The following is an 18,853-nucleotide window of genomic DNA, read 5'->3' on the forward strand; positions in this document are numbered from 1 at the left end:
GAATGGTGGGTAAGTCTTGGGCCAACTCTGTTCACAGCCCCAAACCCTGTAAGAGTGGATATGAAACTACAGATACTTCATTGAAAAATCACTGAAGGATAAAAACACAGAGTTTAAGCTTCGTAGAAACAAGATATCTGAGCTGCAATTTGAGTTTGTAGAGTTTTAGGAGTAATCCCAAAAGAGTTCATGTTTCCATTTTTCTGTGCAGTTACAAATTATTTCACTTGTTTTTATTTTAGGACCTCCAGGACATACTGGCTACCCTGGCCCCCAGGTTGGCTACCCTGGCCCCCAGGCTGGCTATCCTGGCCCCCAGGCTGGCTATCGTGGCCCCCAGGCTGGCTATCCTGGCCCCCAGGCTGGCTACTCAATTCCACCAGCTGGTTATTCAGGTGCTGGCCCAGTAGGGTTTCCTGTCCAACACCAGCCTGTGTATAATCAGCCAGGTGGACCTGCAGGGGTACCATGGATGCCAGCACCACCACCTCCATCAGGCTGTCCACCCGGATTGGAATATTTAAGTCAGGTAATTTCAAATAAATGAAATACTCATTATATTTTTTTTTATTTTTATTTTTTAATGTTTTTTTTAACGTTTATTTATTTTTGAGACAGAGAGAGACAGAGCACGAACGGGGGAGGGTCAGAGAGAGAGGGAGACACAGAATCTGAAACAGGCTCCAGGCTCTGAGCAGTCAGCACAGAGCCCGATGCGGGGCTCGAAGTCACATACTGCGAGATCGTGACCTGAGCCGAAGTCGGATGCTTAACCGACTGAGCCACCCAGGCGCCCCCACTCATTTTATTTTTTAATAAAACTGTGCTTATAGTTTACTTAATGAAATTAACAAATGACTAATTCACAAAACTCTGAAATGGCAAAACATTTTTCCCTAACAAATTGCTATAATTCTTCTAGGTCAAGTTAACTTTTAAAGCAAAGTACAAATGTCTTAGGAAATTGTGTTTTCTATGATCTTGAATATAATCCATGGTAATGACCAATAGCAAACCTTTACTAAGCACTATTTTCCAGACTTTGTCCCTAAGTGTAACATATGTATTAACTTATTTAATCCTTTTAGAAACCTATAATATAGGTACTATTAATTACCATCATTTTACAGAAGAGGAACCTGAGGTCCAGAGAAATTATATAGTCAAAACACTAAGGAAGAGGGAATGACTTTTTGCTACTGTAATCTTGGTTCTGGATTTCACTCTCTTTAATCCCAACACCAAATAACATCCAAGGAGGTGGAAAGAAACATTAAACTAAATTTAGTGTTGAGTGTCAATAGTGGTACCAAAAAAAAAAAAAAAAGTTCATATTTTGTGTATAACATGAGTCACTTTTTTATTATAATTAATGAAAGTGTATTTTATGATGCTTTGTGCTTTGAAAGAACCAATTTTATTAATGCCATCAGTAAGGGGGAAAAAATCCTGGATTATAATGTACTGCATGATACCATATCCCAGCGATGTGAGGGCTAGTATTTGTTTAGTGTTAGAAATCTGGTAGGTAGAATAGGAATATGAAATTCTATATGTCTAATCTATAAACAAGTATCCCTGTGGTAACCATCCAGTTTTCAGTAAATGAATTATCTCTCTTGTACTCTCTGTACTAATTTAGTTTCCCACAATGCACTTGGGCAGCAAGTATTGTAAGAACTCTTAGTAGTTCATACATTTTCCAAGAAATACCTTAAACATTTTTTTTAAATCAAGACCTTACAAAATATATAGAGGAAATTATTACCTGCTCCAAAGGATATCAAGCACACTTCTAAATTTTTTTTAGATTTGGACAGAAGCTCTTTAAATGAATAAAGAATCTTAATATCTCTTAAGCCTTTTCAAGAAGGAACTTTTTTTTTTTAATTTTTAGAGGGATTCCAGAGTAAGTCAGTTTTCTTTGACCTGGATTTACCCACATTAATAGTGAACACATTCAATAGATTTTCAATTAAAGATATATTGACTTTAATTTTATACTTTTTTAGGTATAAAGTTATATTATTAAATATTGATAAATATTGATAAGTGATTATGTGCATTTCTTAAAATATAAAAACACTATTGTTAATTTAGTTGGCATAGAAAACATGGAAATATACTTACAGCTTTTTTTTTTTTTTTTTTTTTTTTTTTTACTATAATAGATAGATCAGATACTGGTTCATCAGCAAATTGAGCTTCTGGAAGGTATGTATTCATTGTATTGATCATATTTCTAGAAAGAGAAGATATTTATGCAGATAAACGCATATCAACAACCACAAATGTAATGCTTTCACTGATGTGGAACAGTTAAATCTGGTTGCTTACAAATGTCTCTCTTCTTCATGATAACAAAATGATGACAATTATCAGTAGCTCATTTCTGGAAATTAGGAGTCAACTAGTAAAATACTGTTACTCTGACAATCTGTCCTCATGATACAGAACTTACCTTAGAAGGAAACCAAACAAAACTTACTTTTGCTCCCCCTGCTCTTTAGAAATCACTCCAGTGATTCTGTCATTTTACATGACTTTCATCACTTCAGCTGTTTTTTCCCCAGTCTGTGATGTTTTTGAGATTGACACAGAGTCACATGCAGTAGTTCAGTTACCTCAGTACATTTCTAAAGCAAGTAAACTTCTTCAGTTTGGATGGGTATATTTTGGAAAATTGTATTCCTGCCTTGGGTTTGCAAGGCTTCTGTTGGAGTGTTGGAGGATGCTGACCAGCAAGCCTGGAGGCTTGGCTTCTTAGAACAGCACTCCTGCTCCTGTGAATGGGACCTAACCTCAATAAATATCTCCTTGGGTACAGCACTCCTGAGATGCAAGATAAACTTAAGCTGTTAGATGTTTCAGGACTCTTGCCAGGGGAAAGAGAACTGGATGGATTCATGAACCCGTGTCTTCTAGATATAAAGAGTCTAATGAACATTTGGCTAGTTTTTAGAATATGTCTGTTAAGTCCTTCTTCACCTCTCTGCAAAGTCCCTTTCTGCTGGTAGAAATATAACATGAATTGTAAAAGCAGAGTAATAGATTTGGTTAGAATATACAGTTGTTGCCTATTTTATTTAAATTGCTTATAATGCACATTGTTAGCTACTTATATTGTTCTTGTTTTGCTAGTGTGTATATACTAAGCTTTCTCTAGAAAGGAGTTCTTTGTTGTTTGATAACTTGTGCCCTGAATTTTGTAATGCTTTATCTTAAGAAATTTGTTTTTGAGGTTATGACATCAAAACAAAACAGATACTGTACATTATATAGCACTCCATTTATAGTTTTTAAATGTGTTAGTTTTATATATATTTGTGAAATTTGTATGTGTTAATCATGAAATGTAAATAAAGTAAGCTCCAAATTTAGTAGTTACTAATTCTTCTCTTTTTTAAGAGATGTCTTTAATTGTCCTGTTTTCTTGTCTCAATGAAAGTGTGTATTGTAACATTATGACAATATAAAGAGATATAAAGCTTAGGAGCCTCTGGGTGGTTCATTCCATTAAGCATTGGACTCTTGATCTCTGCTCAGGTCATGATCTCACAGTGAATTCGAGCCCCACATTGATTGGGCTTTGCACTGACAGTGCAGAACCTGCTTGGACTTCTCTCTCTCCTCTCTCTCTGCCCCTCCCCCAGTCTTGCATGCATGCACCCTCCCTCTCTCTCTCAAAACTAAACAAAAATTTAAAGAGCGATGAAGATTAATCCGTTTATTTTTAGCATCTGAGTCTATGACAGGCACTTAAATAGTTCCCATTTCAGAACTTTATAAACAATGATAGCCATAGAATTCTTTTGTTTTATTCTCATTTTTTGAGTAACTTAGAGATTGTATAAACTCATTGATCTCATTTCATAGATGAACAAGCTGAAGAATTTTGAGATTAAGCTACTTAGTAAAACACTTAGATAATTGAATTCCATGTTATGAATCAGTTTATTTTTTTTCTCGCATAACATTTAACTGGCAGGTCAAGGGTGTTTTTTACAAAGGAAGAGTCCAGAGCCTGTCTGAGCCAGAGCAAAGGGACTGAAGGGAGGTCAAGATGATGGAATTTATGAAGGATATCTCTATCTGACTAAAAGTCAATCACTCAGATATTAGAGAGTGATTTTTGTCTCTCTGTATATCTTCTAATCGTTATTTTCGTGGCTTCTGACCTGCTATGACCCATGTTAACAAGAATTATAGACAAGCAAGACCATTAATTGTTCCTTCCTGGCTCTAAGCAAGGAGAGGTTTGCAATGTGTGGTTCTGTATGGGAAGCCCATTGGTAAGATACCACTTGAGCGTCCGCATCCAGCATACTTCTGTTTCCCTGTGAAGACATTAGCCCCCTCTGAGGTACAGAGCTCACTTAGGCTGCCACTGGTCTAGACATCCTGTGAGTGGCAACCTTGGTTGCCAAGCACCTCTTCCCCTTGTCGAATATTCATCTCCCACTTCTGAACAACTACCGCTAAGCTAAACAAGGGTCCTCTGGGCCCAATGTGATGTTCTAATTTACCTTCCATTTTCACCCTCTCCCTTCCTACATGTATGCATTAAGAGCAAGCTCTCTCATCACTTTCCCTCATACAGTGCAAAAAAAGATAAGCCATGCATAGGGTGTGTGTGTATACATAAATATATAATCTCAAACCAATTAATTTGATAAAATATATCATAGAGGATAAACATAGCAACCATCTCATATTCCCCTACATAACTGAATGTAAGAAAACTATAGCAAACAGATGGATATTTTGTTCATACGCCTAGCACAACTATTATCTTCTACAGCATTGCTCCATCCCTTAGGAGCAGTCTGTCTTTCTGGAAGAAGTCTATGCAATTAGGAACATGTGAGTTGTTTTCTTTCCTATGTTTCACATACAGATGCTTAATTTCTATTCCTTAATAAACTCTCCTTTCCCTTTCCCTTTCTTCCTCTGTCTAGATCATCGCTAAACACCTTTCCTTTTCTTTCTCCCTGTTTTACTAGAAGTATAATCCAAAAATGGTGTAACTACATATTGTAGGATCTTAGGATAGATCCAAATTCTTTTTATATAATGGTCATAATGGTTCCCTCTTTTATGTTTTTAGTCATAACAGGTTTTGAAACTAATAACAAATATGAAATTAAGAACAGCTTTGGACAGAAGATTTACTTTGCAGTAGAGGATACAGACTGCTGTACCCGGAATTGCTGTGGGGCTTCTCGGCCTTTTACCATGAGGATTATTGATAATATGGGCCAAGAAGTTATAACTCTGGAGAGACCACTAAGGTGTGACAGCTGTTGTTGCCCTTGCTGCCTTCAGGAGGTCCGTGAGCAATTACCAGAGTGATTTGTAAAGTAGTTCAGAAAGAATTTTTACCCTCTCATTGAACTTACGTAATCAAAAGAGATTTAAAGGACAGTTGGTCCGTAAGGTCTTGGTTTATACTTGAAAGTGAATTATTCAAGAAGAAAGGCAGGTGAAAAACAATTGAGCAGTTAGCCCCATGTTGCATGAGTAGTGTGTCTCATGGGGTTGTGATCAGAGATCTCAGAGACCAGTCTTGTTGATCTTGATGGAGAGTTGAGAAGGTAGGGCACCTTGGACAAGTCCCTTACCTAAAATGAACATGAAAGGCCTGGCCAAAGCCAAAGCAAGGACACTATAGAAAAATATCCCAAAATATATTAAGTGTGTTCATCTCACAATTTTGGCCAACCTACGTAAGAAACAAACTTAGGAGGAGCCCTCCCTGAAAAATACCAATGCCTGTGTTTTTATGAATCCCTAAAAAAGTTAATGCGTTTGAGTTGCCTATAAGGGGCGTATACTAGTTGTGAGTACCTACCTCCAGAAAGACCAAGTGTCTGTTTCATATTACTTGGCAGCCCAATGATGGAGAATGTGGATCTCAGGGGAGATGCCGGGGCACAGAGACTTTACAGGGATGTGGGGTTTTGCTTGTGTCCCCGTTGGCTTGAGACCAGCTCTGCTGGGGTCTCTCAGTCATTCCATACAGGTACCTGTGCCAGCGTGAAAGACAGAGTGACAAGCACATGAATATTTGAAGTCTAATACTGTACCTATTTTAAGAAGATAATCGAAGTTGTTCATACTGAATTATTTTTTTCTCCATGTCCTTTAGGTTAGATAGAGTAATATTTATCCATAGGAATCTCTGAGGAAATACTGAGAAATTGATGGGATATGCTCTACAGTATAAATAGTACATTAACATGTATTATACTATTTGATGGTAAAAAACGGACCTAGGAAGTCATCATTTACTGATGAGCACACTGAGGCCCTTTCAAGGTCACCTCCCTAGTAGCAGAGCCAAGACTCCAAGCCTCATTTTCTTTCCATTTTGGCGCCATTGCTATTCATATTTGAAAATTGCACCACCGATCAGACCCATGTTCCTACATCTAAACCACCATTCTTTTTTAAAGTTTAAGAAAAGAGTTCCTTAACAATTTGGACATTTTTCATAAATGGGGAGATTAAAAATGTACGAGACCAGTAAAGCAAAGCTTAGGAGTGGAGGCTATACGTGTAGCCTCCTCAAGTTTGTATCTCATCTTTTCCACTTTGTAGTTGGGAATCTTGATACAGGTTCATTAACTTCTCTTCCTCAGTTCCTTTCTCTATACATAGGGATGATAGTACCAACCCTGCAGGGATGTGTTATGAATTAAGTGGTGCTTTAAACAGTGTCTGACACTTAGAAAGTATTCAATAAATGAGTTATTACCAGGCATCATAATTATTATGATTTATATATATTCTTTTGCCTTTGTAGATTGAAGTCCATGCTCCTCCTGGTGTACCTGTAGGTTATGTTACTCAGACCTGGCATCCATGCCTGCCAAGGTTTACAATTCAAAATGAGAGGAGAGAGGATGTACTAAAAATTATTGGTCCATGTGTCGTGTGCAGCTGTTGTGCAGATGTTGATTTTGAGGTAAGAGATGTGATAACATTTATAGGTCTTGCTTTCCTCATATAAGAATAATATAATTTGGGAGGATGTTATAAATACATTAAATTTGTGTATCCTGATATTTCAAGAGGAAGTCAGTGTGCTTATATATTTAACTTTGGTCAGAGAGGTGATTTTTGCTCTGATTACGCATCAGTGTTGACTATACTAAATGGAAAAAAGACAAGCAGAGCTTCTTAGTCAAATAAATAAATGTATGCAAAACATCCAACGTTTGACCATGGTAGTTTCTATATGCAGGCTCCATATGTTATGCATTTAAGATAAAATGTTAACCTTGTGGGGCGCCTGGGTGGCTCAGTTGGTTGGGCATCCAACCTCAGCTCAGGTCATGAGCTCACTGTGTGTGAGTTTGAGCCCCACATCAGGCTCTGGGCTGACAGCTCAGAGCCTGGAGCCTGCTTTGGATTCTGTGTCTCCCTCTCTCTCTGCATCTTCCCTGTTCACACTCTGTCTCTCAAAAATAAATAAACATTAAAAAAAAATGCTAACCTTGTCATCTAGATCTGAGTGCCAAAGCATATGAATCCTTCCCTAGTCTGAAATACAGGTTTCCAGTGCTCTAGACCCTTCTTCAGAAGTTCTGACATCTTTGAGTTCCTACAAAATGCTCACGATACAGAGAGAGTTTTAAGAAAGATAGTGTAAAACATACTTCCCAATTATGTCTTTCCTTCTCCTTTTATTAAATTAGATCACTATAAACCACATGATAATCTATGTATCTATTACATGGAGGAATTTCGTTACAGCAGTTGTCCAATAGATGTCCTAGCCTTGTAGCCCAAATTAATGTAGTTGCAAATGTTTAAAAATAGGGAGATTTTTGGGGCGCCTGGGTGGTTCAGTCAGTTAAGCGGCCAATTTCGGCTCAGGTCATGATCTTGCGGTCCGTGAGTTCGAGCCCCACGTCAGGCTCTGTGCTGACAGCTCAGAGCCTGGAGCCTGTTTCAGATGCTGTGTCTCCCTCTCTCTGACCCTCCCCTGTTCATGCTCTGTCTCTGATTCAAAAACAAATAAAGGTTAAAAAAAAATTTTTAATAGGGAGATTTTTATAATTTAATCTTGCTCTCGTGATTCTCATGGAAAATCAAAATATGTTAAGCTACACCAATATTTTTCCACTAGAGGGGCAAAAATCTAAAACTGAGGAGGGCTGCCCCTTTGTGATAAGATATATGAAATCTGCCACTGTCCCCTGGCTTCTGAAAGTTTGCCACTGTCCAGCTTCATTCTTTTATATTATCTGCCTGGCTTCCCTAGTCATATGATTTTCAATTCCTCTGTTAGACCCTAGTTGTATAAAAGTGAATCCTTCCCTTTACTGACTTCAGAATAGAATGAGAGAGACTGGCAGTTTTGAGGAAACACATGTGATACAGTAGAGACTTTATGAAGACTCTTACAAAACCATATACATAGTGTAGGGGGGATATATACCATGCATGTGTAAAGACTTTATAGGTTTTTGTATAACAATAGTTCTCTAGGTAGGGGTTATCATTCCTATGAATGAGCCAGAGGACTGAGAGGTAATTTTTCTTTCAGGGAATATTACAGAATTTTTGCTGACATATTTGTAGAAAGTAAGTGAAAATACTGGTGCAACAAATCAAGCTGGACTGTGAAACTTTTATATTTAATGCTAAGGAATTTAGAAACTAACCAGCAGCCCTTCTCAGTGGATGCCTTAAACCATCTGTTACATGTAATAAATTAACTACTCTCCTGTGCATCTAGGGTGGCATTAACTATGTAACATCTTTGAGGGGATTGAGAAAATAGTCCCTTGAATCATTTTCTCTAAGCTAGGTAATGGAAAGTTTGAAAGCAGGAATTATCAGTATGAGGAGCCACTATGGAACATGGACTCCATCATAGTGTTAATGTCATGGATACTTAGAGTAGGAAAGAGGTAATGGCCTGAACACAGCAGGAGCAGGAGCCATGCTAAAGGAAGAAATAATTCAGAGACATTTCACAAGTGTACCAAGGGGAAACTGATTCATGGATTTGATGTCAATTGAGCATGAAAGAAAATTTGGAGAGGATTCTGATGTAATATTATTCCAATAACTGAGAAGAAGGAGATTATTTTTAAAAAGGACAGGAGAATCTGAAAACAAACCAAATAGAAATTCCATAAATAAGAACACTCATGGATGAAACCTCATTGGGAAGGTTGAGCTGAAAATTAGATACAGGTGAAGAGGGAATTAATGAACTGGACAATCTATAGGAGGAAAATAAATAGGAGAGGTGAAAAGATAAAAATTTGAAGGGATGGGGAGACTGGGTGGCTCAGTTGGTTAAGCATTCAACTTTGGCTCAGGTCATGATCTCATGGTTAGTGGGTTAGTGAGTTCGAACCCCACATCAGGCTCTCTCCCTCTCTCCTCTCTGCTCTGATTCTCTGCCTCCCTCTCTCTCTCTCTGCCCCTTGCCCCTCTCAAAAATAAAACAAAAAAATTTTTGAAGGGACCAAAAAAAATTGAACGTATGTGAAAGCTAGAATAAACTACTCTTGCATATGCCAAAGAGGAGTCACAGAAAAAGAATACAGAAAATGTACTGAGATGATATCCAAAGAGATAAATGGATACGAATTCTGTAGACTAGATGCCATGGATTTTCAGAATCAAAAAGTGCAAGGAGTTATGGGTAAGAAAAAGAAATGACACCCAGAGACAACTTAGATAAAATGTAAACTTAGACTAAAAAGGAAATCTAAAATCAGCAAGTGGGAGGGGGGGAAGGTTATCTCAAATATGTAATTCCCTGACAATTAGGGATTATGAACATTTTACTTGCTATTTGTGTTTGTTCTCTTTGAATTGTCTATTCATATCCATTGCCTGTATTTTTACTGGGTTGTTTACTTTTTTCTTATCAATTAATAAATGTAATTTGTGTGTTGAAGACATTGATCCTGCATCTGTCCTCTGATCTTAGTTTCCACAAATCAACCCTTTCTTTGTGGAACTTATTATATACATTTATTTATTTTATGTCGCATATAGTCACATATATCTATTTTAGTATCTTCTGATTCTCCTGTCTTGATTATGAAGTTACCCCCAACTTTCTATTTTATTTATCCCTCTTTTAAATCTTTTTATACTTAAATCTTTAACTCATAAAGAGTTAATTGTATTTATACAAGATTGAACATTTTTTTCTTTCAGGTGACTAGAGAACTATGTCACCATGATTTATTAAGTAAAGTATTCATTCCTTACTGAATTGAAATACAATACATTAAATTCCCACAAGTAATGGGATGTATTTTAGATTTGTCTCTGTTTCATTGATCTTATTATCTGTTCCTTCAAGTGCCTTATGATTCAATTATGGTAACTTAATGCTGCATTATATATCTAGTCCTAGCCAAACAGCCACTTGTTATTCTTCTTTATCATAGGTTTTTGCTATTATCAGATTTTTCCTTTCCTATGAATAGTAAGGCAATTTTTCAGAAGATAGAATCCTACTATTATATTAAATTTGTATTCAGGTTTTTTTAATTAGCATATTTGATGCTAAACCTCTCTCATCCCAGAAGTGTTAGGTCTTTTTATTCATTCATATCTAATTTTATATTTTTCATAAGATCATATGGGTTTCTTTATATAGAACTTTACCCTTTTTTTAAAAATTTTTTTAATGTTTATTTTTGAGAGAGAGACAGTGTGAGCAGGGGAGGGACAGAGAGAGAGGGAAACATAGAATCCGAAGCAGGCTCCAGGCTGTGAGTTGTCAGCACAGAGCCCAAGGTGATCATGACCTGAGCTGAAGTCTGATGCTTAACCGACTGAGCCACCCAGGTGCCCAAACTTCCGTCTTTTTTTTATGTTAACATTTTCCTAAGTAATTTATAGGCATTATCACTACTAAGCAGGAATGTATATGTTAGGTTCTTGTTGTTAATATTAAAAAAGACTACTTTTTTTGTTTACCTTTTATCCAGTCTTCGGATTGGATTCTCATATTTAACTTCAAGAAACATTTTTGCTCAGGTGCCTGGGTGGCTCAGTCAGTCAAGTCACCATCTTGTGGTTCACAAGTTCGAGTCCCACATCAGGCTCAGAGCCTGGAGCCTGCTTTGGATTCTGTGTCTCCCTCTCTCTCTCTGCCCCTTTCCGCTCATACTCTATCTCTCTCTCAAAAATAAATAAAACACTAAGTTTTTTTTTAATTAAAAAAAAGAAGCATTTTTGCTTATTTACACTTGATTTTTCTAGATACAAAATCAGAGTAAATGAAATCATTTTTGCTCTTCTCATATTTACCAATTAGCTCCTTTTCTTTTCCAATCTACTTCACAGCAAAACTGAATAATAATGCCAATTGTGTGAATACCTATCAAGCTGATGACTTCAATTGAAATAGCAAATGTTTCATAATTTAGAAAGACATTGGCTACTGTTTTTCATAGTGATTTTCTATTACTATTTACCTAGATCAGGAATCCGCAAACTTTTTAAAATAAGAGATAGAAAACATTTTAGACTTTATGGGCCATATGGTCATTGTGTGCAACTATTCAAATCTGCCATTGTAGCATGAAGATAATCACAGACGATACATGAATACTGTGTATAACTATGTCCTAATACAGCTTTTTACAAAAACAGTGGGCAGGCTAGATTTGTCCCACTGACCATTGTTTGCTCACCCTGACCTAGATTTTTATTAAGAATTGATACTTAACTTTCTAAAAGCAGGGTATCACAATGGTCTTGACTACAGACTCTGAAACAGAGTGTCTGGGTTTGAAAACCTCCCCATGTCTTCTTATCAGTGTGAACTTGGACAAATTCCTTGACCTCTGTCTGCCTCAGTTTTTTCATATGAAAACTGTTTAATAATATATGTATCTTATAAAGATATGAAGAAAAAAATTACCTAATACTTATAAAGCATTTGTATGTTATACATATACTAAATATTCTATAAATGCTTAATTAGCAAGTAAATAAAATACTTTTTCAGTGTCTGATACACTAAGTTTTGAAATCTATGATTTTCTAGTATTATACAATTTATTATAGTATATTCTTTTGATACTTACCTGAGGTCTATGTGCTACTGTTCAATTTGAATTTTTTGCATTTATATTTATATTATAAGATGAACCTATAGATCTATTTTTAGAATACCTCTATCAAGTTTTGCTTCATAGGTATATAATACTAGTTCGTTATTTTGAGAAGTTGCAGCCATTTCATTATATAGATTTTCCATTTTTAAATATCTAAATTTAGGTAAAAATTACCTGATCCTATTGACTTTTCATTTGTAAATCATTCCCATTTCTGAGCCTTTTCATAAAAAAATTATATGTTCTACTTCTTATGTAAACTTTTAAATTTCTTGCTCTAGGAATATAAAGGACAAATGTCAATATTAGTTAAGTCCAGTGGCAGGACTGTGATGGTTGCTATTTTATCTTTTGTATATTTCATTTAAAAAACACTTGAGAAATTAAATTTAACAATACATGTAAGGTTTCATTACTAGCTTCAAATGCTGATGACAGTTAGTAGTGTATACAACAGGTAGGCAAGAGGGATTTCTGTTAGTCTGTTGAGCCACAATAGTGTTGCATGACAAATAACCCCTAAAGCTCTGTGGCTTAAAACAGTGGTATGTATTTTCATGCTTATGGACCTGCAGGGCAACTTTGTCTTAGGGACTCCATCCAACTCTGCTAGTTGGCTCTGATTTGGGCTGGAAATTGGCCTCAGGTCTATACCAGATATATTCATTCTACAGCTGTAGCAAATGCAGCTACCTGGATCATGCATTTCTAGTGGCTGATCACTGGGGAGCAAGAGCCAAGCCAAACCATTTAGCCACGTTGAAGCCCTCTTCTCTTGTCACATCTGCTAACATTCCATTGGTTAAGCAAGTCACATGGCCAAGCCTAACTATCAGTGTGCAGGGATATATACTGGGCCTACAGTTGTCGGGGGGAGGGTAGTGCATGAATATTTGCTGAGCGGTAATCACAGTTTATCACAGTTATCATATTAGATGTTTGTTTCAAATCTTAAAGAACCCATCTACCCACACCAAAATAAAATGAGTCAACTGTTTTTAGTTTCCCCACATTTGTTTTCCTGTTCTCAACCTGAACTAGAGCTTCAGTGGGTGTTGCTAGCACTTGTGGTTCCTTGTGCATATTTGAAAAGGACATTTCCTCCTCTGGTTTCACAGAACTCTCCATGTACACGCCATGGTGAGTGTGGGCTCCGTTCATCCGCCCACATGCCAACTTGGTGAGGTCCATTTATCCAGCTACAATCTGTTCAACTCTTTACGATGGCCCTGGGCTTTCCTCAGGCTGAATTGTAAAATTAGAACAACTTTACTTCAGAGCTCTTTTTATCTTGTATCCTTCTTGTTGTTCACTGTCCATCCACCCCACTGTCCAGTCTTAACCTATCCCTTGACCCGGGGCATCCCATCAAGTTACTTATTGGTTACTTAACTTTTCCTTTACTCAAAACTGCCAGTCCTCTTTTCCAGGATCTATGCATTTCACATTTTCCTGCTGATGGTGGCGATGAACCCTCCCTCACATTTAAATGCTCAGCCTATGTAAACTCTCTGTGCTTCTCTTACAACAAAAGTAACATGGGGGATTAGTTTAGTACCTTCCTGATGGCTTCTAGAAATTTCATCTAAGAAACATTTTATATCTGTGTCTTTTCCTGCCTAAATTTTGTTTTAGATCAATTCATTTATTGCTACCTATCATAATGTAGAATAGGAAATGTTAAATATTTAAGCAGAACTACTTTCATGTAAGTTCTCTACAGCAAAGGTGTTTTTCATGCATGAAAAGTAGATTCAGGAATCCATATATATGTAATGAGTGATACAATGTTCATAGTTAAGTATGAATTTAAGTTAAGTAAGTAATTTTAATAGAGTATTTCATTTTATTTCAACTTTTACGGTAGTTTGTTTTCATTTTTCTAGAATTCTTTAAGAATCTTTTTTTTTTCCCATTTTAGATTAAATCTCTTGATGAAGAAACTATAGTTGGCAAGATTTCCAAGCAGTGGACTGGTTTTGTGAGAGAGGCATTTACAGATGCTGATAACTTTGGTATCCAGTTCCCTTTAGACCTTGATGTGAAAATGAAAGCTGTAATGCTTGGTGCATGTTTCCTCATTGTGAGTCTATCCGTAATAATCTTGGGTTTAGGTGGTTTCTCTAGTACCATTCTGAAATGGTTTGGTAAACTGTACATTTTTAAATGACCTTGTTAAGTTTATAGGCTTTATTCAAAGAGGCACCATTTAATTCAAGCCCTTAAATTTCATTTTCTCCTGGTACTCTGGGTTCACAGGTAACTAGTTTCTCTAGAGAGTCTATGCAATTTCATATGATAACAAACGGACCTCATGTGATAAGGAAGGGCCTCGGTCTTTGGAATTTTATTTAAAAGTTGAAATCAGTGCATTGGAAAAGAAACTTGGCTTGAATCTGGGCTTACATGGAATAGACTCAGGAAAACAAGATTTCCTCCTGATTGATTAAATCATCTACTACAGGAGTGTAAACTGCAAAAAGTAAATAACTAGTCAAGCCATTAGAGGGAACTGCCATTTGAGAGGAATTATGTGCGACAGAGCAGTGATTCCGAACTTACCTTCACATCAAATCAGCTAGGAAACTTAAAAAAAAAGACAAAAAAACAAAACAAACAGACAAACAAAAAACAAGTATCAGGCCATAGCCCAATTTAACTAAACTAGAAGCTCAGAATTAGAAGTTTGTACAGCTCCCCAGGTGGCTCCATATGCAGCCAAGTTCAAGGGCTCACAATGGTTTCCAACCCTAGCTGCATAATAGAAACACCTGAATGGCTTCCAAACTCCGTAGGTCAAGACTACATCCAGATAGTAAATCAAAATCTCGGCAAGTGGGATCAGGCCTGCAATCTGTTTAGAACTGACAGGTGATTCCAATATGCAAGGAAGCTTTAGAGCCACTCGATGAGTATCTTAAACACTGACATTGGGAATGCAATCCCCAAAAAGTGGAAAGTGAGAGAATATACGGAAAAAGGATCCAGTTATTTCAACAAACAAATGTTGGGAAAATAAAAAGATAAAAATAACATAATAAGAGACTTAAGAGGCATCAACTCAATGTAATTTATAGCTCATATTTACTGATTTGAACAAACCATTTGAAAAAACCATTTGAAAAAACATTTAGAAGGACTTAAGAGAAATCTGAACATTGGCTACTTGATGATATTTTAATGGATTATTGTTTTTTTCAAGATATCCTAATGATATTGGGCTTATATAAAAACAAGAGTCCAAATTTTTACGGGTTCACACTGAAGTGTGTTTCAGTATAAAATGGTATGATATCAAAGATTTACTTTTAAATAAAGAGAGTGAGGGCAGGGGATCTAGGGGATGGAGTAATTAATGAACCAAGATAGGTTATGTTAACTAATTATTGAAGCTGGATGAGTGGCCTTTGGGATTTTATTTTGCTATTCTATCTCATTGGGGATAGACTCAATATTTTCTGTATAAATTAAAAATAGAACCACAGTTCTGTTTAAAAATTGTGTTTTCACTGTTTATTTCACATGAAAAGTAAAATCAAAACTTAACCATAGGGAACCATTTGACCAAAGGTAAATATACCATCACTAAAGATCTGGTGTGCGAAGGGAAGAGAGGTTAGTCCAGGGTGTTTGGATAGGTGAAAAATGGGATTGGGATTTGTGGTGGGGTTATCAGAAAATGACTATGGGGTAGATTGGGCCTCTTCTAAAGGACTTCTAAATATTGGACAACTTCTTGTTGGGAAGATACTGACAATTATTTGGTTGGTTTTAAACTAGGTATAAATAAAAGCATTATTTTATTAGGAAGATAAATCCTGGTGCCTAGATGAGAAGTGAATTGACGAGAGGTAAAATTGCAATAGTGCAATTGCAAGTGAATGGTGATAAGAATTCAGTTTTTTCTTTGTGAACAGATAAGGGAAAATGATAGACATGAGAGAAAATCCATAGGACTTGATGCAAATCATAGGGAAGTGGGTCTGGTTAGACACTGATGTAGTGAGATAGTTGGGAGAAACCGTGGTGGACCAGGTTGCGGGAGAAATCATAAAACTGGGCCCAAAAACTCTAAGATGCCTGCTACCTCTAAGATGGCTGTCATTCTAAAAAAAATCTGAAATGTGTACAGTGTATTCTGCTCTCAAGAAAAGTTGTATTACTAGAGAAGGAGAAAGGAAGAAAGATTGAAAAAGGAATATTCTAAGTGGCATGTGAAAAAGTGAAATTTAAAGAAATTACCAGAGGATTAATTAAGTGAATGCAGAGCAAGGCGCCTGGGTGGTTTAGTCGGTTGAGCATCCTGCCTTGGCTCAGGTCATGATCTCACGGTTCGTGGGTTCGAGCCCTGCATCGGGTTCTGTGCTGGCAACTCAGAGCCTGGAGCCTATTTCAGATTCTGTGTCTCTAGCTCTCTCTGCCCCTCCCCCACTTGCACTCTGTCTCACTGTGTCTCAAAAACAAACATTAAAAAAATTTTTTTTAAATGTAAATGCATGCAGGTAATCAATAAGTGAATAGAATTACAGGATTTAATTGCTGTTAAAATGGAAGGCTAAAGCTATCAACTTTTCTCAGATCTACTTATTTGGTCAGTTTTTCTCTTAAGCAGATATGTTATGTTTCACCAGACCCCTTACCATTTATGATCTGTGCTTTGTTGCTGAAAATTCATTTCTGTATTTTTGTTTTTATCTAGGATTTCATGTTTTTTGAAAGGAGTGGAAACACAGAATAAAAAGAAGGAGTGTGGGAGGGGATCAACGAAAGCCTCAGGAAGTGTGAAGTCTGCCTCCTTACTGGGACTTTGTCAAGGAAAAACTAATTGGTTTTCTCTTCTTTATTGAAATGACTTCCAGCATTTGTGAATTCTACTGTGATGCCTGGTATATGCGATGACTTTTCAAATTATAGAGTTTATTTTCTATATCACTTACCTATAAATGTTTTTATGCATTTTGTTTTGTTTTATACATTTTCTTTTTCCTTGTGTATTTTAGAGAAAGGACATGTTAATTTTTTACATTTAATCACGAAACTTCCTGTGGCAAATTGTTCTGAACTACAATCTGTTTTATTTTCAAATTTTACACCAAATTAAGTCCTTATTAATTTTAAAATATAAATGTGCATTTTATTAAATATGGTTCCAATTTATTTCACACATAACAATTATGTTATTTTCCAAATAATGTATGTTCAAACAAGTTAACAATGAATATAATTTGTTTCCTTTACAGTTATGTTAAACTAACACATAATATTCATATTACCAAAGAAAAATAAAACGTTATTTGTCTTTTGTTCAGCAAGTCACAGTATATTAAACTTCTTTTGTAAGCTAATCTGCTACTATAAAAAAATTTTCATTATTGATAAGAAAATAAATTACTGATTTTTTTATGATTTTCTGAAAAAGACATGTCCTAAAGAAGGACACATTTAAAAATTCATTATAGAACTGGAGGACTGTTATAATTTTTGAAGTAATTATTTACACGTGGAATGCTTAGCTCCTGTATTCATTCTGTCTTTCACAGAGCATGATAGTTAGGAGAGCACTCAGGTATTAGATAGAACGTATATATTCCATCTGAGTAGAAACTACAGTAACTGTCTGTTATTTACATGAACAAACAACTGAATTAAAAATTATTGATATATTTCTTTGCATATTTGATTTTTGTTTTTAAACAAACTGTGAACAGTCAATTTCGATGGTATTCTGAACCTTACACATTTACCACCTCTACCCTTACAAATTCTCCTTTAAAAGGAGCAAAAGCATAAATTCATACCAGGGCTATAAACTAAGATTTCTACCTGTCCGAAACAAAGGAATTTTCATGCTGTGTTTTGTAAGAAAGCCTGGATTGAGTGAGAGGAGATGTCCAGCCCACAATTTAGCTGCTGCAAAGGAAAAGTGTGTTTAGGAAAATAAGGACTTAGGGGAAGGATTCCTGTTCATCTTCAGTAGAACCCTAACAACACCACTAGCCATTATAGTCCAAATAATTCCCCCATGTCGGATCCCAACAATGAGAGGTAACCGAAACGCTCACGTTCAGTTTAGAATTGGTACACACAGCATCCCAGGTAAAAAGAGGGGATTTGCCTCGCTGTTTCCTAGTGGCATTATTTGTGCCAGGTCCAGAAGGGGAGGGCTTTCCAAGCTAGCTATCAAGCACCACAGGCATTCCCAGAGAGCTCAGGACTGGCTAGAAATCTCAGAGCTGTTGTGTCTGGGTATGTTTACGGGAGGGGAGTTGATGGGTGATAGGGTGCTGGGGAGGAGGGCTGACAGCAACTTTTGGTCAAAAGATAATGAGCAAGTAGAGATACCTAATGATTCCAGTTAGAAGCAGAATAAGGGATGTCCTCCTCATAATTCAAGTTCATTAGTGTGTTTATCTTGACTCCCTTTATTATTCTACGACAACGAAAACAAAAATCACCATTTAATCCAATAGCTAGAGTAAGAAGGCATTTTTTAACTATGATTCAAGGCTCCCCAAGAACTTTTCTGCTCCAAAAAAGAAAAGAAAGGAATGGAAGAGAGAAAGAAGGAAGGAAAGTTAGTTTTTGCAGAAGCCAACTTAAAAAAAAATGTAGAAGAAATAATGGAATTAGAAAATCACCATTTGCCAGTTCTCATCATAAGAATTCGATTCCCGCAAGAAAACACGAACGGCTGCTAAAATCAGTGGTAAAAACTTGTGGTATTCCTATGCTGCTGTATTATACTG

The 18,853-nt window shown here is 36.4% G+C and overlaps 1 protein-coding gene across 2 annotated transcripts in view; it reads left to right on the forward strand.

Moving 5' to 3' along the window:
* Window positions 1–17,770, forward strand: part of LOC132683196 (phospholipid scramblase 2) — a 30,850-nt gene extending 13,080 nt beyond the window's left edge. For both annotated transcript variants that reach the window (XM_060638891.3, XM_060638892.3), the window contains 6 exons: window positions 243–529; window positions 2,172–2,214; window positions 5,108–5,328; window positions 6,806–6,967; window positions 14,029–14,190; window positions 16,807–17,770. In XM_060638891.3, the coding sequence (XP_060494874.2) occupies window positions 243–529; window positions 2,172–2,214; window positions 5,108–5,328; window positions 6,806–6,967; window positions 14,029–14,190; window positions 16,807–16,845 (914 nt within the window). In that variant the 3' untranslated portion in view covers window positions 16,846–17,770. The remainder of the gene's footprint in view (window positions 1–242; window positions 530–2,171; window positions 2,215–5,107; window positions 5,329–6,805; window positions 6,968–14,028; window positions 14,191–16,806) is intronic.
* Window positions 17,771–18,853: the final 1,083 nt, after the last annotated feature.

This window comes from Panthera onca, chromosome C2, assembly GCF_046562875.1.
Source record: "Panthera onca isolate mPanOnc1 chromosome C2, mPanOnc1 haplotype 2, whole genome shotgun sequence".
NCBI classification, from domain to species: domain Eukaryota; kingdom Metazoa; phylum Chordata; class Mammalia; order Carnivora; family Felidae; genus Panthera; species Panthera onca.